General features: G+C 51.9%; 1 protein-coding gene and 1 pseudogene across 1 annotated transcript in view; both read left to right on the top strand.

Moving 5' to 3' along the window:
- Positions 1-24,053, top strand: part of LOC139239026 (uncharacterized) — a 44,654-nt gene that overhangs the window by 13,761 nt on the left and 6,840 nt on the right. The window contains exons 2-5 of the mRNA XM_070867529.1: positions 1,244-1,279; positions 3,175-3,893; positions 11,552-11,703; positions 14,176-14,267. Of these exons, the coding sequence (XP_070723630.1) occupies positions 1,244-1,279; positions 3,175-3,893; positions 11,552-11,703; positions 14,176-14,267 (999 nt within the window). The remainder of the gene's footprint in view (positions 1-1,243; positions 1,280-3,174; positions 3,894-11,551; positions 11,704-14,175; positions 14,268-24,053) is intronic.
- Positions 13,169-13,288, top strand: LOC139239260 (5S ribosomal RNA; annotated as a pseudogene).

Below are 24,053 nucleotides of genomic sequence, written 5' to 3'. Positions count from 1 at the left end.
CTGTGCCCGCGTCTCTCTGTACGTCTGTGCCCGCGTTTCTCTGTGCCCGCGTCTGTCTGTGCCCGCATCTCTCTGTGCCTGTGTCTGTCTATCTGTGCCCACTTCTGGTGAGGATTTTGGGGTTGGGTAAAATCCGGTTTGACTTGTGTACAGCTGGGGGTGCAGGAAGAGTCCAGCAAAGTGGGCAATTCCAGGTATCAAGAATTTAAGTCATGAGGAAAGAGAAAAGAACTGGAATTTCTATAGCGCCTTTCACGACCGCTTTGGATGTCCAAATGCTCTTTACAGCCAGTGAAATACTTTTGGCGTGTAGTCACTGTTGTAACGTAGGAAACACGGCAGCCAATTTGTGCACAGCAAGCTCCCACAAACAGCAATGTGATAAGCAGATTATCTGTTTGTGTTATGCTGATTGAGGGATAAATATTGACCCCAGCACACCGGGGAGAACTCCCCCTGCTCTTCAAAATAGTGGCATGGGATCTTTTACATTCACCTTGAGAGAGCAGAGGGGGCCTCGGTTTAACATCTCATCTGAAAGACAGCACCTCCGACAGTGCGGCACTCCCGCAGTACTGCACTGGGAGTGTCAGCCTAGATTTTTGTGCTCGAGTCCCTGGAGTGGGACTTGAACCCACGACCTCCTGACTCAGAGACGAGTGTGCTGCCCACTGAGCCACAGCTGACACACGAGTAAGGCAATAGTTTATTTTTTTGGAAAAGCTGAGACTTTGAGTTGACACAACTTGTATAGTTATAGAAATAAGAATTCAAGATTTAAGACCGGGATGAGGAGGAATTTCTTCTCAGAGGGGGGTGAATCTGCGGAATTCTCTGCCCCAGAGAGCTGTGGGGGCTGGGTCATTGAATATATTCAAGGTGGAGATACAGATTTTTGAGCAATAAGGGAGTAAAGGGTTATGGGGAGCGGGCAGGGAAGTGGAGCTGAGTCTAGGATCAGATCAGCCACGATCTTATTGAATGGCGGAGCAGGCTCGAGGGGCCGAATGGCCGACTCCTGCTCCTATTCCTTATGCTCTGGTGGGACGATGGACTGGTGAGGTAGATCTGTGGAAAATGCATCGGATTATCCGAGCTAGTGTTCCTTCCCTTCTGTTGTGGGAGTGGTGATGACGGTGGGGGCTTCTCTCTGACAGGAGGGGGCTGACATCACGTGGTGGATGATTTTATAAAATTAATTTTTGCCTATCTTCTCTTCCGCCCCCTCTCTCCAACTCTCCAGGTGTCAGTGAACCAATTCGGGCGGACCAGAACTTCGGTGAGTAAATACACGCCTAGAGGAATTCCTCATTGTACGTGCACGAACAGGGGCTCCCACAGATAGCCTGGTCAAGTTAGTGAGTCGCAGTCAGTCCGATTCGGAAATCGCTTTCCTTCCCCCCCGCCCATCTGTGTCGAGTAACTACGGCATTAAAAAAAATAGGAGCAGGAGTCGGCCATTCGGCCCCTCGAGCCCTGCTCCGCCATTCAATAAGATCATTGGCTGATCTTCGACCTCAACTCCACTTCCCTGCCCGATCCCCATATCCCGTGATTTCCTCTCTGGTCCAAAAATCTATCGATCTCAGCTGTGCAGTTTTGGTTTCCATATTTACTAAAAGGATATACTTGGCTTTGGAGGCAGTTCAGAGAAGGTTCACTCGGTTGATTCCGGGGAGGAGGGGGTTGACTTATGAGGAAAGGTTGAGTAGGTTGGGCCTCTACTCATTGGAATTCAGAAGAATGAGAGGTGATCTTATCGAAATGTGTAAGATTATGAGGGGGCTTGACAAGGTGGATGCAGAGAGGATGTTTCCACTGATGGGGGGGAGACTAGAACTAGGGGGCATAATATTAGAATAAGGGCCCGCCCATTTCAAACTGAGATGGGGAGGAATTTCTTCTCTGAGGGTTGTAAATCTGTGGAACTCACTGCCTCAGAGAGCTGTGGAAGCTGGGACATTGAATACATTTAAGACAGAAATAGACAGTTTCTTAATCAATAAGGGAATAATGGGTTATGGGGAGCGGGCAGGGAAGTGGACCTGAGACCATGATCGGATCAGCCATGATCGTATTAAATGGCGGAGCTGGCTCGAGGGGCCCTTTGGCCTCCTGAACTATGCTATTCTGTGATTAACATAGAAAATAGGCGCAGGAGTAGGCCATTCGGCCCTTCGAGCCTGCACCACCATTCAATAAGATCATGGCTGATCATGCAACTTCAGTACCCCATTCCTGCTTTCTCTCCATACCCCTTGATCCTCTTAGCCGTAAGGGCCATATCTAACTCAATCTTGAATAGATCCAATGAACAATATATCCAATTGTACAGCAATTGATGGTACCTGTTAGGTGGATTCTGCAGTGACCCTCAAGGTGATATGCCTGCTTTCGGGAAAATTTCCTCCAATTCTGCCCTCTTGCGCATCCCCTGATTATAATCGCTCCACCATCGGCGGCCGTGCCTTCAGCTGCCTGGGCCCCAAGCTCTGGAACTCCCTCCCTAAACCTCTCTTTCCTCCTTTACGACACTCCTTAAAACCTACCTGTTTGACCAAGCTTTTGGTCATCTTTTTAAAAAAAAAAAATATGTGTTCGCAGGCTGTGGGTGTCACTGGCGAGGTCGGCATTTATTGCCCATCCCTAATTGCCCCTTGAGAAGCCTTCTTGAACCGCTGCAGTCCGTGTGGTGAAGGTGCTCCCACAGTGCTGTTAGGGAGGGAGTTCCAGGATTGTGACCCAGCGACGATGAAGGAACGGCCGATATATTTCCCAGTCGGGATGGTGTGTGACTGGGAGGGGAACGTGGAGGTGGTGGTGTTCCCATGCGCCTGCTGCCCTTGTCCTTCTAGGGGGCAGAGGCCGCGGGTCTGGGAGGTGCTGCCGACATCAGCCGTAATACCCCCCTCGTGTTGATTTGGTTAAAGTGCCTTGGGATAGTTTAATATGCCTCTCCCTCGCTCGCTCAGTCGCCCGCCCGCTCGCTCCCTCCCCTCCTCACTCGACCCTCCAGGCACTGAGGCCAATTACAGCTTCTCCACACAGAGCAGAGAGAGCTCCATGCACTCGATAGTCACCCATTATCTGCAGAGGGGGTCAAGGGGCTCTGGTTGAGGTGCTTTAACAGGACTTTTACTTTTATTTTTTTGTTCTGTCGGTTTTCTTTTACAGATCTGAACGTATTAAATGACTTCATCTTGAACGAGCTGCAGGAGGGGGAGATCACCGAACTACATCCCTGCGACTTCACCAATATCCAAATCGGGGAGATCCGGGACCAACTTATGGACCAGATACCTGGATGGGCAGTGGCCCCCACGGAACTAATGGACTCGCCCCCGTTGGTCACCAGGGCTGTGGCTCTGCCCCAATTGGTCGGCAGGGGTACGGCTCCGCCCCAGTTGGTCAGCAGGGGTGTGGCTCCGCCCCAGTTGATCGACAGGGGTGTGGCTCCGCCCCAATTGGTCAGCAGGGGTACAGGTCCGCCCCAGTTGGCCAGCAGGGGTACAGGTCCGCCCCAGTTGGCCAGCAGGGGTACAGGTCCTCCCCAATTGGTCAGCCGGGGAACGGGCGCGCCCCAGTTGGTCAGCAGGGGCACAGGCTCTCCCCAGGTGGCCGGCAAGGACGCTGGGCCGCCCGACGCGAGGAGGAAGACCACCACCGCCACCGGGCGGGGGGGCAGGGCCATGGCTACGTCCCGCCTGGTGTCCCGGAACTTCACCCGCCCGTTCCTCAACGTGTCGGTGAAAGGGGAGCCGCCCAAGCTGGTCATCACGGAGCAACCGAAACAGCGGGGGATGCGCTTCCGCTATGAGTGCGAGGGCCGTTCGGCTGGCAGCATCCCAGGAGAGAACACGACCGAGAACAACAAGACCCTCCCCACCATCCAGGTAAGCCTCACACTGCCTCTCAAGTAAGAACATCAGGGAGGGGAGCAGGAGCCGGAGATGTTACCGAGGTCTTCGTTATGCCGCGGATATGTGTGATACAAGGATAAAGAGCAGAGAGCATGGCATACTGTGGTTGGGATGATTCTGAAGAACCAACAGTTACATAAGAAATAGTCGGCCATTCGGCCCCTCGAGCCTGCTCCACCATTCAATAAGATCGCGGCTGATCTGATCTTGGCCTCAGCTCCACTTTCCCCGCCCGCTCCCCATAACCCTTGACTCCCTTATCCTTCAAAAATCTGTCTATCTCCACTTTAAATATATTCAATGACCCAGCCTCCACAGCTCTCTGGGGCAGAGAATTCCACAGATTCACGACTCTCTGAGAGAAGAAATTCCTCCTCATCTCCATCTTAACTGGGCGACCCCTTATTCTGAGACTATGCCCCCTAGTTCTAGATTCCCCCACGGGGGGAAACATCCTCTCTGCATCTACCCTGTCAAGCCCCCTCAGAATCTTATAGGTTTCAATAAGATCACACCTCATTCTTCTAAACTCCAATGAGTACAGGCCCAACCTGCTCAACCTTGCCTCATAAGACAACCCCTTCATCTCAGGAATCAACCGAGTAAACCTTCTCTGAACTGCCTCCAATACAAGTATATCCCTCCTTAAATAAGGAGACCAGAACTGTACTTCATCTCTGGAAATGACCTTCTCTGAACTATCTCCATTGCAAGTGGTGATGCAGTGATTCCTGGGATGACGGGACTGACATATGAAGAAAGACTGGATCGACTAGACTATTCACTGGAATTTAGAAGAATGAGAGGGGATCTCATAGAAACATATAAAATTCTGACGGGACTGGACAGGATAGATGCAGGAAGAATGTTCCCGATGTTGGGGAAGTCCAGAACCAGGGGTTACAGTCTAAGGATAAGGGGTAAGCCATTTAGGACCGAGATGAGGAGAAACTTCTTCACCCAGAGAATTGTGAACCTGTGGAATTCTCTACCACAGAAAGTTGTTGATAACAGTTCGTTAGATATATTCAAAAGGGAGTTAGATGTGGCCCTTACAGCTAAAGGGATCAAGGGGTATAGAGAGAAGGCAGGAATGGGGTATTTAAGTTGCATGATCAGCCATGATTTTATTGAATGGTGGTGCAGGCTCAAAGGGCCGAATGGCCTACTCCTGCACCTATTTTCTATGTTTCTATGAGCGTGTGAAAAACAATAAAAGGACCTTTATTGGAGACGGATAAATCTCTCAAACGTTCCACGTAACCAAAGCCCCGGTATTTGAAAGAATAGATCTTGCAGCAGTGTTTTCAGTTTTGTTGCTGGCTTTATTGGGCCTGGAATATTCGGGGAATTCTTAATCGGGAGTTTGAGGTCTCGCCCAAGGTGAATTCCCACCGTCACTGGGCGAGGCCCAGAGAGGGAGATTTTGTGGGGGATTCCATCACACCTGCCCTTGATTTCTTTGTTAAGCGTGCCTCGAATTACCCTTCCGCCTGTGATGACATACAGTACAGTGCTGCGCAAGGGAAACTCTGCACGGGATGGACTGAAAGAAAGAACTTTTATTTCTATAGTGCCTCAAGTCGCTGGAGAAATACCACCAACAATGCCTCTGCAAGATCCTACAAATCCACCCCCGGAGGACAGACGCACCAACGTTAGCGTCCTCGACCAGGCCAACATCCCCGGCATCGAAGCACTGACCACACTCGATCAGCTCCGCTGGGCAGGGCCACATTGTCCGCATGCCCCCGACACGAGACTCCCCAAAGCAAGCGCTCTACTCGGAACTCCTTCACGGCAAACGAGCCAAAGGTGGGGCAGAGGAAACGTTACAAGGGACCACCCTCAAAGCCTCCCTGATAAAGTGCAACATCCCCATCGACACCTGGGAGTCCCTGGCCAAAGACCAGTCCGCCCTAAGTGGAGGAAGTGCATCCGGGAGGGCGCTGAGCACCTCTAGTCTCGTCACCGAGAGCGTGCAGAAATCAAGCGGAAGGAGCGTGCGGCAAACCAGTCCCACCCACCCTTTTCCCTCAACCACTGTCTGTCCCACTGTGACCGGGACTGTGGTTCCCGTATTGGACTGTTCAGCCACCTAAGGACCTATTTTAAGAGTGGAAGCAAGTCTTCCTCGATTCCAAGGGACTGCCTATGATGATCACAAGCTTGAGACGTGCTCCTCCGCCAACAAAGTGCAGTCACGGTTGCAATGTTGGGGTTTGCCGATTTGCGCACAGCAAGCTCCCGCTAACAGCACTGAGATAATGACCAGATCTTGGGACTCCCAGATGCCGGTGGGGATGTTGCACTTTATCAGGGAGGCTTTGAGGGTGTCCTTGAAACGTTTCCTCTGCCCCACTTGGGGCTCGCCTGCCGTGTCGGAGTTCTGAGTAGAGCGCTTGCTTTGGGGATCTCGTGTCGGGCATGCGGACAATGTGGTCCGCCCTAAGTGGAGGAAGAGCATCCGGGAGGGGCGCTGAGCACCTCGAGTCTCGTCGCCGAGAGCACGCGGAGGACAAGCGCAGACAGCGGACAAACCAGTCCCACCCTCCCTTTCTTTCAACCACTGTCTGTCCCACCTGTGACCGAGGCTGTAATTCCCGTATTGGACTGTACAGTCACCCGAGAAATCATTTTTGGAGTGGAAGCAAGTCTTCCTCGATTCCTGTGTGCTTTTTTGGGGGGATATTGGCCGAGGACACCGGGGAGAACTCCCCAACTCCTCTTCGATCTCCCATGTGAACTTTTACGTCCACCCTGGGAGAGCAGATGGGGCCTCGGTTTAAGGTCTTGTCTGAAAAGACGGCACCTCTGACAGTGCAGCGCTCCCTCAGTACTGCACTGGGCCCTAGATTTTATATTCTGGAGTAGAACCTCAACCCACCCCTAACAACTCCTGTGGGTGAAGTAGTTTCTCCTGAATTCCCGATTGGATTTCACGGTGACTATTTTTATATTTATGGCCTCTTGTTTTGGGTCTCCCCCATAAGTGGAAGCACTCTCTCTGTATCCACTCTCAAATATGTTCATAATTTCAAAGCCCTGTTCTCCAATCTACCTGATCAAACCCCTTCATAATTCTAAAGACCGGTATAGGTGGCAGGCAGCCCAAGATAAAAGTTCACGGGGTTGGGGGTAATATATTAGCATGGATAGAGGATTGGCTAACTAACAGAGTCGGAATAAATGGTTCATTCTCTGGTTGGCAACCAGTAACTAGTGGGGTGCCGCAGGGATCAGTGCTGGGACCCCAACTATTTGCAATCTATATTAACGACTTGGAAGAAGGGACTGAGTGTAACGTGGCCAAGTTTGCTGACGATACAAATATGGGAGGAAAAGCAATGTGTGAGGAGGGCACAAAAAATCTGCAAAAGGGCATAGACAGGCTAAGTGAGTGGGCAAAAATTTGGCCGACGGAGTATAATGTTGGAAAGTGTGAGGTCATGCAACTTGGCAGAAAAGTGAAAGAGCAAGTTATTATTTAAATGGAGAAAGACTGCAAAGTGCTGCAGTACAGCGGGACCTGGGGGTACTTGTGCATGAAACGCAAAAGGATAGTATGCAGGTACAGCAAGTGATCAGGAAGGCCAATGGTATCTTGGCCTTTATTGCAAAGGGGATGGAGTATAAAAGCAGAGAAGTCTTGTTACAGCTGTACAGGGTATTGGTGAGGCCACACCTGGAATACTGCGTGCAGTTTTGGTTTCCATATTTACGAAAGGATATACTTGCTTTGGAGGCAGTTCAGGGAAGGTTCACTCGGTTGATTCCGGGGATGAGGGGGTTTGACTTATGAGGAAAGGTTGAGGATGTTGGGCCTCTACTCATTGGAATTCAGAAGAATGAGAGGTGATCTTATCGAAATGTATAAGATTATGAGGTGGCTGCAGAGAGGATGTTTCTACTGATTGGAGAGACGAGAACTAGAGGGCATGATCTTAGAATAAGGGGCCACCCATTTAAAACTGAGATGAAACATTTTTTCTCTGACGGTTGTAAATCTGTGGAATTCACTGCCTCCGAGAGCTGTGGAAGCTGGGACATTGAATAAATTTAAGACAGAGATAGACAGTTTCTTAAACGATAAGGGGTTATGGGGAGCGGATGGGGAAGTGGAGCTGAGTCCATGATCAGATCAGTCATGATCGTATTGAATGGCGGAGTAGGCCTACTCCTGCTCCAATTTCTTATGATCTTATGTAATACCAGCCTTTAGAATTATGAGACTCTCAAAGCAAGCGCTTTAATCTGAACTCCTTCACGGCAAACGAGCCAAAGGTGGGCAGAGGAAACGTTACAGGGACACCCTCAAAGCCTCCCTGATAAAGTGCAACATCCCCATCGACACTTGGGAGTCCCTGGGCCAAAGACCAGTCCGCCCTAAGTGGAGGAAGTGCAACCGGGAGGGCGCTGAGCACCTCGAGTCTCGTCGTCGAGAGCATGCAGAAACCAAGCGCAGGCAGCGGAAGGAGCGTGCGGCAAACCAGTCCCACCCACCCCTTCCCTCAACCACTGTCTGTCCCACCTGTGACAGGGACTGTGGTTCTCGTATTGGACTGTTCAGCCACCTAAGGATTCATGTTAAGAGTGGACGCAAGTCTTCCTCGATTCCGAGGGACTGCCTATGATGATGAGGGGAGTAAATGTATAGAAACATAGAAAATAGCTGCAGGAGTAGGCCATTCGGCCCTTTGAGCCTGCATCACCATTCATTAAGATAATGGCTGATCATTCACCTCAGTACCCCTTTCCTGCTTTCTCTCCATACCCCTTGATCCCTTTAGCCGTAAGGGCCATATCTAACTCCCTCTTGAATACATCCAACGAACTGGCATCAACAACTCTCTGCGGTTGGGAATTCCACAAGTTAACAACTCTCTGAGTGAAGAAGTTTCTCCTCATCTCAGTCCTAAATTGTTTATCCTTAGACTGTGTCCCCTGGATCTCTACTTCCCCAACATCGGGAACATTCTTCCTGCCTCTAACCTGTCCAGTCCCGTCAGACTTTTATATGTTTCTGTGAGATCCCCTCTCATCCTTCTAAACTCCAGTGAATAAAGGCCCAGTCGATCCAGTCTCTCCTCATATGTCAGTGCAGCCATCCCAGGAATCAGTCTGGTGAACCTTCGCTGCACTCCCTCAATAGCAAGAATGTCCTTCCTCTGATTAGGAAACCAAAACTGAGCAAATTATTCCAGGTGAGGCCTCACCAAGGCCCTGTACAACTGCAGTAAGACTTCCCTGCTCCTATATTCAAATCCCCTAGCTATGAAGGCCAACATACCATTTGCCTTGTTCACCGCCTGCTGTACCTGCATGCCAACTTTCAATGTCTGATGTACCGTGACACCCAGGTCTCGTTGCACCTCCCGTTTTCTTAATCGGCCACCATTCAGATAATATTCTGCCTTCGTGTTTTTGTCCCCCAAAGTGGATAACCTCACATTTATCCACATTATACTGCATCTGCCGTGCATTTGCCCACTCACCTAACCTGTCCAAATCACCCTGCAGCCTCTTAGCATCCTCCTCACAGCTCACACCACCACCCAGCTTAGTGTCATCTGCAAACTTGGAGATATTACACTCAATTCCTTTATCCAAATCATTAATGTATATTGTAAATAGCTGGGGTCCCAGCACTGAGCCCTGCGACACCCCACTAGTCACTGCCTGCCATTCTGAAAAGGACCACTTTATCCCGACTCTCTGCTTCCTGTCTGCCAACCAGTTCTCTATCCACATCAGTACATTACCCCCAATACCATGTGCTTTAATTTTGCACACCAATCTCTTGTGTGGGATCTTGTCAAAAGCCTTTTGAAAGTCCAAATACACCACATCCACTGGTTCTCCCTTGACCACTCTACTAGTTACATCCTCAAAAAATTCTAGAAGATTTGTCAAGCATGATTTCCCTTTCATAAATCCATGTTGACTTGGACCAATCCTGTCACTGCTTTCCAAATGCGCTGTTATTTGATCTTTAATAATTGATTCCAACATTTTCCCCACTACTGATGTCAGGCTAACCGGCCTATAATTACCCGTTTTCTCTCTCCCTCCCTTTTTAAAAAGTGGTGTTACATTAGCTACCCTCCAGTCCATAGGAACTGATCCAGAGTCGATAGACTGTTGGAAAATGATCACCAATGCATCCACTATTTCTATGGCCACTTCCTTAAGTACTCTGGGATGCAGACTATCAGGCCCTGGGGATTTATCGGCCTTCAATCCCATCAATTTCCCTAACACAATTTTCCGCCTAATAAGGATATCCTTCAGTTCCTCCTTCTCACTAGACCCTCGGTCCCCTAGTACTTCCGGAAGGTTATTTGTGTCTTCCTTTGTGAAGACAGAACTTTGTTTAACTGGTCTGCCATTTCTTTGTTCCCCATAGAAGCTTTTGCAGTCAGTTTTTATGTTCCCAGCAAGCTTCCTCTCATACTCTATTTTCCCCCTCCTAATTAAACCCTTTATCCTCCTTTGCTGAATTCTAAATTTGTCCCAGTCCTCAGGTTTGTTGCTTTTTCTGGCCAATTTATATGCCTCTGCCTTGGATTTAACACTATATCCTTAATTTCCCTTGTTAGCCACGGGTGAGCCACCCTCCCTGTTTCATTTTTACTCCAGACAGGGATGTACAATTGTTGAAGTTCATCCATATGATCTTTAAATGTTTGCCATTGCCTATCCACCTTCAACCCTTTAAGTAACATTTGCCAGTCTATTCTAGCCAATTCATGTCTCATACCATCGAAGTTACCTTTCCCCAAGTTCAGGACCCTAGTCTCTGAATTAACTGTGTCACTCTCCATCTTAATAAAGAATTCTACCATATTATGGTCAATCAACCACAGAAATATACCTCAAGTGATGGTCCCTCCAATATTACAAGCAGACGCACATGAATCACATGGGTCTGAAATTCTAGCTCTGGTATCTCCGATCACCTCCGGGATAATATTGGAGATTCCCTGTATTGGATTGAACTCTCCATTCGAGGCCTGTGCCAGTAGTAACATAATGTGGTCCTTGGATGTGTTTAAAATCTATTCCTCCAAATGGATAGTTTCAGTTAGTGTCAGCCAGTGACTCAGTGGGTAGCACCCTCGCCTCTGAGTCAGAAGGTTGTGGGTTCGAGGCCCACTCCAGAGACTTGAGCACAAAAATCTAAGCGAAGTGTGGAACTGAGGGAGTGCCGCACGGTCGGAGGTGCTGATTTTCGGCCCTTAAACCGAGGCCCCGTCTACTCTCTCGGGTGGCCGTAAAAGATCCCATGTGGCCACTATTTCGAAGACGACCAGGGGAATTATCTCCGGTGTCCTGGGCCAATACTTATCCCTTAGTCTGTCATTAAAAACAGATGATCTGGGTCATTATCGCATTGCTGTGTGTGGGAGCTTGCTGTGTGCAAATTGGCTGCTGCGTTTCCCACATTACAACAGTGACTGCACTCCAAAAAAAAAAGGTACTTCATTGGCTGTAAAGCGCTTTGGGACGTCCGGTGGTGGTGATGAAAGGCGCTATATAAATGCAAGTCTGTCTTTCCTGTCAACCAAATATTGGGATCAAACATTCCGGGGCAGTTGATGAATTTGTGCTTTTTTCCCTCTTGCGTGCAGATCCAGAATTGGCAAGGTGAAGTCAAAGTTGTCATTTCCTTGGTAACCAAAGGTGACCCGTACAAACCCCACCCGCACAGCCTTGTGGGTAAAGACTGCCATGATGGCATCTGTGAAGTGGTGGTCAGTCCAAAATGCAACATGAAGGCCAGGTAAGGGATGGGTTCCTGTCGTTCAGTATGTGCGTGTCATTCACGGTAAAGGGTCAGAGTTATATTCAAGGACATAACTATGAGCAGGATTGGGCCATTCGGCCCCTCGAGCCAGCTGCGCCATTCGATGAGATCACGGCTGATCTTCGACCTCAACTCTGCTTTCCCGCCCGATCCCCGTATCCCTCGACTCCCCCCACCCCCCCCTCCCAGAGTCCAAAAATCTTTCTCAGCCTTGAATATGCTCAACGATTTCCTTAAGATCCAACAATCTATTGATCTCTGTCTTGAATATACTCAACGACTGAGCCTCCACAGCCCTCTGGGGCAGAGAATTCCAAAGATTCACCACCCTCTTGGGCGAAGAAATCTCTCCTCATCTCCGTCCTAAATGGCCGACCCCTTATTCTGAGACCGTGTGACCCCCTGGTGCTAGACTCCCCAGCCCGGGGGGGAAACACCCTCCCTGCATCTATCCTGTCGAGCCCTGTCAGAATTTTACGGCCCTGAAATTCCGGGCTGATTTTTCTTTCGGAACGAACGCCTCCGACTGGAGAATTTTTACGAAATTACCCGGCGGTCCGGGAATGAGCGTGGGATTTGCGAAGCGCGCTCCCGTCCTCCAGGTTCCCACGGAGACGGTGCAGTCACGTGTGACTGCTCAGCCAATCGGGTACAGCATTCCACAGCTTTCTCATTAATAGCAACGGGAGCTCCGTATCGACCAGTTCTCATTGCTATTAATGAGAGGAAAAAAAACACACTAAACACCATAATAAAGAGAAAAACCACACCTACCTCACAATTAAAATTAATTGAAATTAAAGTTAATGTCTTAGAAAAAATAGATATTTTTCCAATTTTAAAAAAGTTTTGTAATTAGGGTTAAAAATTTATTTGCCTTTTAGTGGGCAGGATTTTTAACATTAATATGTGTTGTTAACATTTTATATTATGTTTTAAAACTCTTACGCTGGTAAAAGTTATGCGCCTGCTTTTACCAGGTACAAATGTTTTCAGGACATTCGCTGGGCAAGAGATGGACAAAGACCGCAATCTTGCCCGTGCCAATGTCCCCTGGCTGTGCGGAGACTCTGTCAAGCCAGAGCTTGGCCGATCGAAAAACCGACCTTTGCGATGTTTTCCCTGGGTCCGGTCACGCCCCGCACGGACCCAAGGAGGCCAGATTTTTGCCCCTATATGTCTCAGTGAGATCACCTCTCATTCTTCTAAACTCGAGAGAATATAGGCCTAGTCTACTCAATCTCTCTAGGCTAGACCAGACCAGAGTGATCAGTTCACTTCTACCAAGGATATTGGTGAACCATTTTTAGTGTGTTTGTTTTCATGAATGACTCGATTTTTTTTTTTCACCACTACACTGCCGTGTCTGTACCTGCAGTCGCTGTAGTTGTTAGTGCACCACTCCCTGTTGTAATGTAGGCAACTGTGAGTATGCACACCAGTTTACGGCCACACTAGTCTGAAAACGACTGATCGCGTCTGATCTCGGAAGCTAAGCAAAGTCAGGCCTGGTTAGTACTTGGATGGGAGACTGCCTTGGGAATACCAGGTGCGGTAGGCTTTCCGAAAAGAGTTGTAGAGCTTGTTGCATCTTGCCGTCCGGAGGAGGCGGGGGTCCCCAACCGAGTGCTCTATACGCGGGTGTCCTCCCTTTATTCATTGGGGACTTGGCCTGGAGACTGTTGCACGGAGCAGTCCCGTGCAATACGTTTTTAAGTACGTTCACGGACTCCCGGGCCGCCTGCAATTTCTGCGGTCTGGAGGGGTCAGTGTTCCACGTGTATGCTCAGTGTGTGATGTTGCAGCCTCCATTCCATTATTTGAAGGGGCTGCTCCTCAAATTCTGGCTGCACTTCAGTCCCACGCTCCTGATCTTTGGGCACCCTGTGCGGAGGGGAGCGGGCAGGTGGGAGGGCCTCCTCGTGGGACTGCTCCTGGGCCTGGCCAAGGGGGCCATCAGCCGGTCCAGGCAGCGGGCGGCCGAGGGGGTCGTTCAGCCCGACTGCCTGCCTCTCGTCCGCGGCTACATCCGAGCCGGGGTGTCCCTGGAGATGGAGCACGCGGTGTCCACCGGTACGCTCGCGGCCTTGCACAACCGGGGCGACAGAGTATTTCACCACCGAATTTTAATTTGATTTGATTTAATTTTTTTTAACTGTTGTATCCCTTTAACAAGGGGGTGGGGCACCTGGCGGTTAATATAATTGAAAATAGTTGTGGAGCTGTTGAGTTGGGAGTGGCCTAGTCAGTCACATGAAGTTCACAAGACTCAATAAAACCCCGGCCAGTTGGGTTCGGGGGATCCACGATGGGGCAGGTGGTTGTGAGCCTGGTGGATGAACTGGTAATGTGTCGTGTAATAAACCACCGGTTCTTAATAGCAATGTGTTGCTATGAATTCTTCAGCAAAGGACCCACAAAGCAAATACATTTCTCTCTTGCTTTCAGTTTTGCTAATCTCGGTATTCAGTGCATGAAGAAAAAGGAAGTTGGGAAGGCTGTTGAGCAACGACTGAAACTCGGGATCGACCCCTTCAATGGTAAGCTGGTGCTTACTTACTTCGAAAACAACTAACTATTTTTGGTGAATCTATTTCCCTCCCCCCACAATAAAATGGGGAGCAGGAACACCGAGACCTGTGGGTGTATCTGCACAAATCTTCGAGTTGAGAAGCACGTTTAAAAAAAGCATCTGATATAAAAGAAAGACTAGCATTTCTATAGCGCCTTTCAAGACCACAAGACATCCCAGAGCGCTTTACAGCCAATGAAGTGCTTTTTGGAGAGTAGTCACTGGCTTACCACCTTGCAACAATTTGTGCACAGCAAGCTCCCACTGACAGCAATATCATAATGACCAGATAATCTGTTTTTGTTATGTTGATTGAGGGATGAACATTGACCCCAGGACGCCGGGGATAATTCCCCCTTCTTTGAAATAGTGGCCGCAGGATCTTTTACGTCCACCTGAAAGTAGACGGGGCCTCGGTTTAACGTCTCATCCGAAAGACGGCCCCTCCGACAGCGCGGCGCTTCCCTCAGCGCTGCCCCTCCGACAGCGCGGCGCTCCCTCAGCGCTGCCCCTCCGACAGCGCGGCGCTTCCCTCAGCGCTGCCCCTCCGACAGCGCGGCGCTACCTCAGCGCTGCCCCTCCGACAGCGCGGCGCTCCCTCAGCGCTGCCCCTCCGACAGCGCGGCGCTCCCTCAGCGCTGCCCCTCCGACAGCGCGGCGCTCCCTCAGCGCTGCCCCTCCGACAGCGCGGCGCTCCCTCAGCGCTGCCCCTCCGACAGCGCGGCGCTCCCTCAGCGCTGCCCCTCCGACAGCGCGGCGCTCCCTCAGCGCTGCCCCTCCGACAGCGCGGCGCTCCCTCAGCGCTGCCCCTCCGACAGCGCGGCGCTCCCTCAGCGCTGCACTGGGCCACAGCTGGAGCATTGTGTCCAATCCGTACTTTAGGAAGGATGTGAAGGCCTTGTCGAGGGTGCAGAGGAAGATTTATGAGAATGGTTCCAGGGATGAGGGACTTCAGTGACGTGGATAGACTGGAGAAGCCGGGGTTGTTCTCCTTGCAGCAGAGAAGGTTAAGAGGAGATTTGATTGAGGTGTTCAAAATCATAATGGGTTTTGATAGAGTAAATCAGGAGAAACTGTTTGTTTCAACTGGCAGAGCGGTTGGTAACCAGAGGACATGGATTTAAGGTGATTGGCAAAAGAACCAGAGGGAGAGCTAGGGAAAAACAGTTTACGCAGCGAGTTGTTGTGATCTGGAACACACTGCCTGAAAGGACATAAGAACATAAGAAATAGGAGCAGGAGTCGGCCATACGGCCCCTCAAGCCTGCTCCGCCATTTAATACGGTCGTGGCTGATCTGATCATGGACTCGGGTCCACTTCCCTGCCCGCCCCCTTATTCCCTTATCGTTTAAGAAACTGTATTTCTCTCTTAAATTTATTCAATGTCCCGGCTTCCACAGCTCTCTGAGGCAGCGAATTCCACAGATTTACAACCCTCAGAGAAGAAATTCCTCCTCATCTCAGTTTTAAATGGATGGCCCCTTATTCTAAGATTATGCCCCCTAATTCTATTCTCCCCCATCAGTGGAAACATCCTCTCTGCATCACCCTGTTAAGCCCCCCTCATAATCTTAGACGTTTCGATAAGATCACCTCTCATTCTTCTGAATTCCAATGAGTAGAGGCCCAACCTACTCAACCTTTCCTCATAAGTCAACCCCCTCATCCCCGGAATCAACCGAGTGGACCTTCTCTGAACTGCCTCCAAAGCAAGTATATCCTTTCGTAAATATGGAAACCAAAACTGCACGCTGTATTCCAGGTGTGGCCTCACCAATACCCTGTATAACTGTGGCAAGGCTTCCCTGCTTTTATACTCCATCCCCTTTGCAATAAAGGCCAAGATTCCATTGGCCTTCCTGATCACTTGCTGTACCTGCATACTATCCTTTTGTGTTTCATGCACAAGTACCCCCAGGTCCCGCTGTACTGCGGCACTTTGCAATCTTTCCCCATTTAAATAATAACTTGCTCTTTGATTTTTTTTTTTTTCCTGCCAATTGGCCTTCCTGACGGTGGGAGTGGATTCAATTGTGGCTTTCAAAGGGGGATTTGGATAAGTACATGAAGGGGGTTAAAAATAACCGGGCTACGGGGAAAGAGCTGGGGGGGAATGAGACTAACTGGATCGCTCTTTCAAAGAGCTGGCACAGGCATGATGGGCCGAATGGCCTCCTTGTGTGCAGTATCATTCTATGATTCGTCTGACAGATGCTGACTCATTCTGGGCTATTATTGCATGGTCACTGGGCACCCTCTTGTTATTGCACCCAATAATGGCCATCCTTGGATGAGCCAAGACTATTAATGTGGGCTGGATATTTGACCATGGAGGTCATCGCAACATTCTCTCCTGTCCTCGTGCTTGCTGGATTCGGGTTGCCAACTCTGGTTGGTTGTATTCCTGGAGGAGTCATCACATGACCTTCCGCCGCCAACCACTTGGTCAAACGGCCCTTTCTCCCCAATATTTTTATCACGAATAAACAATAGCGTTCAAAGAAAATAGTGGCAAAGCAAACCTATACGACTCTTTTTCCACCCAGGGCTTGCTTGTAGCAGTAATTAATCTTGAATTGCTGGGAAACTCCAGGTCAATCCTGGAGGGTTGGCAACCCATACACTGGATAGTGATCAAGGGCATAAATCTTCGGTGAATTTCTTTGGCCCTCTCCCCAACCACTCTGCGCTCCTCCTTTATTGCCGCTCGGGAAGGTGCTGGTGAGCCGCCTTCTTGAACCGCTGCAGTCCCGAGGGGTGAAGGTGCTCCCACAGCGTTGACTTTGTCCTGGCGGTTTGGTACGACGGAGTGTCTCGCTAGGGGCATTTCAGGGGGCAGTTAATGATCAACCACGTCGCTGTGGGTCTGGAGTCACATATCGGCCAGACCGGGTAAGGGCGGCAGATTTCCTTCCCTAAAGGGTCATTAGTGAACCCGATGGGTTTTTACGACAAGCCGGTAGTTTCATGGTCACCATTACAGACACTGGCTTTTTAATTCCAGATTTATTTAATTAACTGAATTTAAATTCCCCAGCTGCCCGAGGTGGGATTTGAACTCGGGTCTCCGGATCATTAGTCCAGGCCTCGGGATCACTGGTCCAGTAATGTCCCACTATGCCCCCATACTCACAGTACCCGAAGTTTCTTCTGAATTCCAGAATGGGCTTCTTGGTGACTCATTATCATAGGCAGTCCCTCGGAATCGAGGAAGACTTGCTTCCACTCCCAAAGTGAGTTCTTTGGTGACTGAACCAAAGAGCCACAGACTCTGTCACAGGTGGGACAGGCATTTGTCGGGGGAAGGGGTGGGTGGGGCTGGTTTGCCGCGTGCTCCTTGCGTTGAGACTCGAGGTGCTCAGCGCCCTCCCGGATGCACTTTCTCCACCTCGGGCAGTCTGCCGCCAGGGTCTCCCAGGTGTTGGTGGTGATGCCGCACTTTACCAGGGAGGCTTTGAGGGTGTCCTTGCAACGTTTCCGCTGCCCGCCTTTGGCTCGTTTACCGTGAAGGAGCTCCGCATAAAGCATTTGCTTAGGGAGTCTCGTGTCTGGCATGCGTACTATGTGGCCTGCCCAGCGGAGTTGATCGAGTGTGGTCAGTGCTTTGATACGGGGGGGTGTGTTAGCCTGGACGAGGACTTGTATTGATGGCCTCTAGTTATGCTCTTCCCCACAAGTGGAAACATTCTCTCTGTATCCACTCGATCAAAACGTTTCATCATTTCCAAGACCTCGACTAGGTCACCCCTCAGCCTTCTCTCTTCAAGAGACCCAGCCTGTTGATACTTTCCTGATGGGTATACCCTCACACTTCTGGTACCATCCTTGTAAATCTGCTCTGCACCCTCTCCAGTGCCTCGATATCCTTTTTACAATATGGTGACCAGATCTGTACGCAGTGCTCCAAGCTTAGATGCAGAGAGGATGTTTCCCCTCGTGGGGGAATCTAGAACTAGGGGGCATAGTTTCAGAATAAGGGGCCGCCCATTTAAAACTGAGATGAGGAGGAATTTCTTCTCTGAGGGTTGTGAATCTGTGGCATTCTCTGCCCCAGAGAGCTGTGGAGGCTGGGCCATTGAATATATTTAAGGCGTAGATAGACAGATTTTGGAACGATAAGGGAGTCGAGGGTTATGGGGAGCGGGCAGGGAAGTGGAACAGAGTCCAGGATCAGATCAGCCGCGATCTCATTGAATGGCGAAGCAGGCTCGAGGGGCCGAATGGCCGACTCCTGCTCCTAATTCTTACGTTTTTGCGGGCGGGGAACAGCGGTACACACTGCAGCCACGGTGTGCCGGTGGTAGTTGGGGAAGGGGGAAGTGAATGTTTAAGGTGGTGGACAGGGTGACGATTGAGTATTCTGTATTTTGGCTGGAGAATGGTGTGTACCAAACAGACAGTGCTCAGTAAGCAGATTTCCTGGGTTTTTCCAACCTTGACCCGGCTCCCCGAATACAGTTGAAGGCACGCTTACACTTGGCAGGCATGCAAATGTCCCTTGCGATTTGCAGCCAGGTGGTTGAACTTGTTATCGGTTTCTAACGGCCACTGTTGCTACGTGACAAAGATAGAGAGTTAAATTTAACGGCTCCGACACCACACGGGCTCTCCCATAGGCTGTGGCTTGACGCCAAACCCCAGGACCAGGCCGATGGTACAGAAAACCAGCACAAACAGGAAACTTCTCTGCAGCAAACTGCAAAGCTGCTGCTGTTGGGCCTCGCCCATCAAGATAAATCCCCCCCCCCTTACCGACACGAGGGCAATGACTCTCGCAAACGCAGCCCCTTTTACCACTGGGGTCACTGAGAGCGTGAGTGTCTAGCGAGGATTCCCGCTCTCCTGCCATCGCTCCCTCTCGCCTGCCATCGCTCCCTCTCTCTCTCAATCTCGCGCGCTCTCTCTCAATCTCTCTCTCTCTCTCAATCTCTCTCTCTCTCAATCTCTCTCTCAATCTCTCTCTCTCTCTCTCTCTCTCTCTCTCTCTCTCTCTCTCTCTCTCTCTCTCTCTCTCTCTCTCTCTCTCTCTCTCTCTCTCTCTCAATCTCTCTCTCTCTCTCTCTCAATCTCTCTCTCTCAATCTCTCTCTCTCTCTCTCTCAATCTCTCTCTCTCTCTCTCTCTCTCTCTCTCTCTCTCTCTCTCAATCTCTCTCTCTCTCTCTCTCAATCTCTCTCTCTCTCTCTCTCTCTCAATCTCTCTCTCTCTCTCTCTCTCTCTCTCTCTCTCAATCTCTCTCTCTCAATCTCTCTCTCTCAATCTCTCTCAATCTCTATCTCTCTCAATCTCTATCTCTCTCAATCTCTATCTCTCTCAATCTCTATCTCTCTCAATCTCTATCTCTCTCAATCTCTCTCTCTCTCTCTCTCTCTCTCTCTCTCTCTCTCAATCTCTCTCTCTCTCTCTCTCTCTCAATCTCTCTCTCTCTCTCTCTCTCTCTCTCTCAATCTCTCTCAATCTCTCTCTCTCTCAATCTCTATCTCTCTCAATCTCTCTCTCTCTCTCTCTCTCTCTCTCTCTCTCAATCTCTCTCTCTCTCTCTCTCTCTCTCAATCTCTCTCAATCTCTCTCTCTCTCAATCTGCCAATCAGTGTGGTACTGAGCCTTATAGACAAACTCTGCATTTCAGTCCTTGGTCAGTGGCACCCCCACACCCCCCCCCCTCTCTCACTCCCCCCCCTCTCTCACTCCCCGCGACATCTCTGCGCCCCTCCAATTCTGGCCTCTTGCGCATCCCCCCAATTTCCATCGGTGGCCGTGCCTTCAGCTGTCTGGGCCCCAAGCTCGAATTCCCTCCCTAAACCTCTCCACCTCTCTCTCCCTCATTTAAGTGGCTCCTCGCTATCCAAGCGTTTGGTCACCTGTCCTAATATCTCCTTGTGTGGCTCGGGGTCAAAATTTGTCTGATAATCGCTGCAGTGAAGCATCTTGGGACATTAAAGCCACCGTATAAATGCACATTAGTGTCGGCTGTGGCTCAGTGGGCAGCACACTCTCGCACCTCTGTCTCAAGGTCATGGGTTCAAGTCCCACTCCAGAGACTTGAGCACAAAAATCCATGCTGACGCTCCTAGTGCAGCGCTGAGGGAGCGCCGCACTGTCGGAGGGGCAGCGCTGAGGGAGCGCCGCAGTGTTGGAGGGGCAGCGCTGAGGGAGTGCCGCAGTGTCGGAGGGGCAGCGCTGAGGGAGCGCCGCAGTGTCGGAGGGGCAGCGCTGAGGGAGCGCCGCAGTGTCGGAGGGGCAGCGCTGAGGGAGCGCCTCAGTGTCGGAGGGGCAGCGCTGAGGGAGCGCCGCAGTGTCGGAGGGGCAGCGCTGAGGGAGCGCCGCACTGTCGGAGGGGCGGCGCTGAGGGAGCGCCGCACTGTCGGAGGGGCGGTCTTTCGGATGAGACGCTAAACCAAGGGCCCTGTCTCCCGCTCGGGTGGAAGGATCCCACGGCCCCACGGGGAGCGTGGTTGGGGGTTTGCCTGTGATGCCCGTGTGGCTGAATAGCCTGCTGATGCTCCCCTGTCTCTCGCAGGGGAAGTGTATAGGTGAGGTGAGGCAGGGAGGGTGTCTGAAGAGTCTGCCCGCTCGAGTGGACGTGAAAGTTCCCACAGCCCCACGGGACCACGGTTGTGCGTTTGCCTACGATGCCCCATGTAGCCGAATAGCCCGCTGGAGCCACCCCCCCCCCCCAATCTCTCGCAAGAGAAGTGGATAGGTGGGTGCCCAACCCCCCCCCCCTGGTGTCTGTCGCAAGGGGGAGAGGAAAGGGTAAAGTCAAAACGCGAATCAACGGTACATCAGGAGACTGTACAGTCAACATTCAAGGCAGGGGCTCTCTCAAAACAAGAATGCTCACCCAACGAACATGTTACACGTCTGCCCTGACTGTTTAGATATCGGTGGCCCCAAATGAATCAGAGAATTAGCAAACCCCCCCCTCTCCCACTCGAGTATCGGAAGTGGCATCGCTAGAGTACACCAAGAGGGAAATCCCCTCCTACTCCCTGCTCTCGCGATTTCGAAAGCTCCACCAAGCCATGTGTGCACATGTCCTTGCTGGCTCGGCTCGGGAAAAAAAAATACACAGGACAAAAATAGATTTGCTTACTGTTTTGAGAGCCTGGGTTCCTGCGAAGGTGGTTAGGGTACAGAGGAGATTTACCAGGATGTTGCCCGGACTGGAGAATTTTTCTTTTAGCTGCAAGGAAAGATTGGATAGGCTGGGTCTGTTTTCCTTGCAACAGAGGGGGCTGAGGGGAGACCTTTATTGAGGTGTTTAAAGTTATGAGGGGCCTGGATAGAGTGCATAGGAAGGACCTGTTTCCCTTGGCAGAGGGGTCAACAACCAGGGGGGCATAGATTTAAAGTAATTGGGGGGAGGGGGGGGGGGTTTAAGAGGGGATCTGAGGGGAAATTTCTTCACCCAGAGGGTGGTGGGGGTCTGGGGCGGAACTCTCTGCCTGAAAGGGTGGTAGAGGCAGAAACCCTCGCCACATTTAAAAAGTACTTGGATGTGCACCTGAAGTGCCGTAAGCTACAGGGCTACGGACCGAGAGCTGGAAAGTGGGATTAGGCTGGGTAGCTCTTTGTCGGCCGGCCCGGACACGATGGGCCGAAATGGTGCTGTAAATTTCTCTGATTCTGTGATTCACTGGGAGGTGTGGGGGAGGAATTTTCCAAGCGGTGCTATGTGGCCAGCACCAGGTTGCCCGTGGTGGGTGAGTGAGTCAGTCAGTGAGTGAGGGGGGTGGGTGGGTGGGGCGGGGAACCAGCTTGCATGACTTGGATGGATACCCCCACTGATAGCTGCGCAAGGTGGGGAGGGGGGGGCACTACGGGTGGCAGCTGGTTACGTTCCTGAATCCAACACTGCTACAGCACATTCAAGGCAGGGGCTCTCTCAAAACAAGAATGCTCACCCAACGAACATGTTGCACGTCTGCCCTGACGACAAAGCTGCATTCATAGCGTACTAAAAGTCTCAGCCGTGACTCAGTGGGCGGCACTCTCTCTCGCCTCTGAGTCAGAAGGTTGTGGGTTCAAGTCCCACTCCAGAGACTTGAGCCCATAAATCCAGGCCGACACTCCCAGTGCAGTGCTGAGGGAGCGCCGCACTGTCGGAGGGGCAGTGCTGAGGGAGCGCCGCACTGTGGGAGGGGCAGTGCTGAGGGAGCGCCGCACTGTCGGAGGGGCAGTGCCGAGGGAGCGCCGCACTGTCGGAGAGGCGGTGCTGAGGGAGCGCCGCACTGTCGGAGGGGCAGTGCCGAGGGAGCGCCGCACTGTCGGAGAGGCGGTGCTGAGGGAGCGCCGCACTGTGGGAGGGGCAGTGCTGAGGGAGTGCCGCACTGTCGGAGGGGCAGTGCTGAGGGAGCGCCGCACTGTCGGAGGGGCAGTGCTGAGGGAGCGCCGCACTGTCGGAGGGGCAGTGCTGAGGGAGCGCCGCACTGTCGGAGGGGCAGTGCTGAGGGAGCGCCGCACTGTCGGAGGGGCAGTGCTGAGGGAGCGCCGCACTGTCGGAGGGGCAGTGCTGAGGGAGCGCCGCACTGTCGGAGGGGCAGTGCTGAGGGAGCGCCGCACTGTCGGAGGGGCAGTGCTGAGGGAGCGCCGCACTGTCGGAGGGGCAGTGCCGAGGGAGCGCCGCACTGTCGGAGAGGCGGTGCTGAGGGAGCGCCGCACTGTGGGAGGGGCAGTGCTGAGGGAGCGCCGCACTGTGGGAGGGGCAGTGCTGAGGGAGCGCCGCACTGTCGGAGGGGCAGTGCCGAGGGAGCGCCGCACTGTCGGAGAGGCGGTGCTGAGGGAGCGCCGCACTGTGGGAGGGGCAGTGCTGAGGGGAGTGCCGCACTGTCGGAGGGGCAGTGCCGAGGGAGCGCCGCACTGTCGGAGGGGCAGTGCTGAGGGAGCGCCGCACTGTCGGAGGGGCAGTGCTGAGGGAGCGTCGCACTGTCGGAGGGGCAGTGCTGAGGGAGCGCCGCACTGTCGGAGGGGCAGTGCTGAGGGAGCGCCGTACTGTCGGAGGGCAGAGCTGAGGGAGCGCCGCACTGTCGGAGGGGCAGTGCCGAGGGAGCGCCGCACTGTCGGAGGGGCAGCGCTGAGGGAGCGCCGCACTGTCGGAGGGGCAGCGCTGAGGGAGCGCCGAGCTGTCGGAGGGGCGGTGCTGAGGGAGTGCCGCGCTGTCAGAGGGGCCGTCTTTTGGGTGAGACCTTAAACCGAGGCCCCGCCTGCGCTCTCAGGTGGACGTAAAAGCTGCCATGACACCATTTCGAAGAAGAGCAGGGGGAGTTCTCCCCGGCGTCCTGGGGCCAATATTTATCCCTCAATCAACATAACAAAAACAGATTATCTGGTCATTATCACATTGCTGTTTGTGGGAGCTTGCTGTGCGCAAATTGATCTGCCGTGTTTCCCACATTACAACAGTGACTGCACACCAAAAGTGCTTCATTGGCTGTAAAGTGCTTTGAGGCATCTGGTGGTCATAAAAGGCGCTATATAAATGCAAGTCTTCCTTCTTTTTTTCTTTCTTTAATACGTTCCGAGGTGCGTTAATCAGACAAAATCCGACATTGGGCCACATAAGGGATATTGGGATAGGAGGAGGTTGGTTTTAAGGAGCATCTTCAGGGAGGAGAGAGGCGGAGAGGTTTAGGGAGGGAATTCCATGGCTTGGGGCCCGCAATTGAAGGCTCGGCCACCAATGGTGGGGTGATGGAAATCGGGGGATGCACAAGAGGGTCGAATTAGTGGAGCGCAGAGATCCCGGGGGGGT

Source organism: Pristiophorus japonicus, chromosome 26 (assembly GCF_044704955.1).
Source record: "Pristiophorus japonicus isolate sPriJap1 chromosome 26, sPriJap1.hap1, whole genome shotgun sequence".
In the NCBI taxonomy this organism is placed as follows: domain Eukaryota; kingdom Metazoa; phylum Chordata; class Chondrichthyes; family Pristiophoridae; genus Pristiophorus; species Pristiophorus japonicus.
Note: the sequence above shows the minus strand (reverse complement) of the source record. Positions and strands in the feature narration are given on the sequence as shown.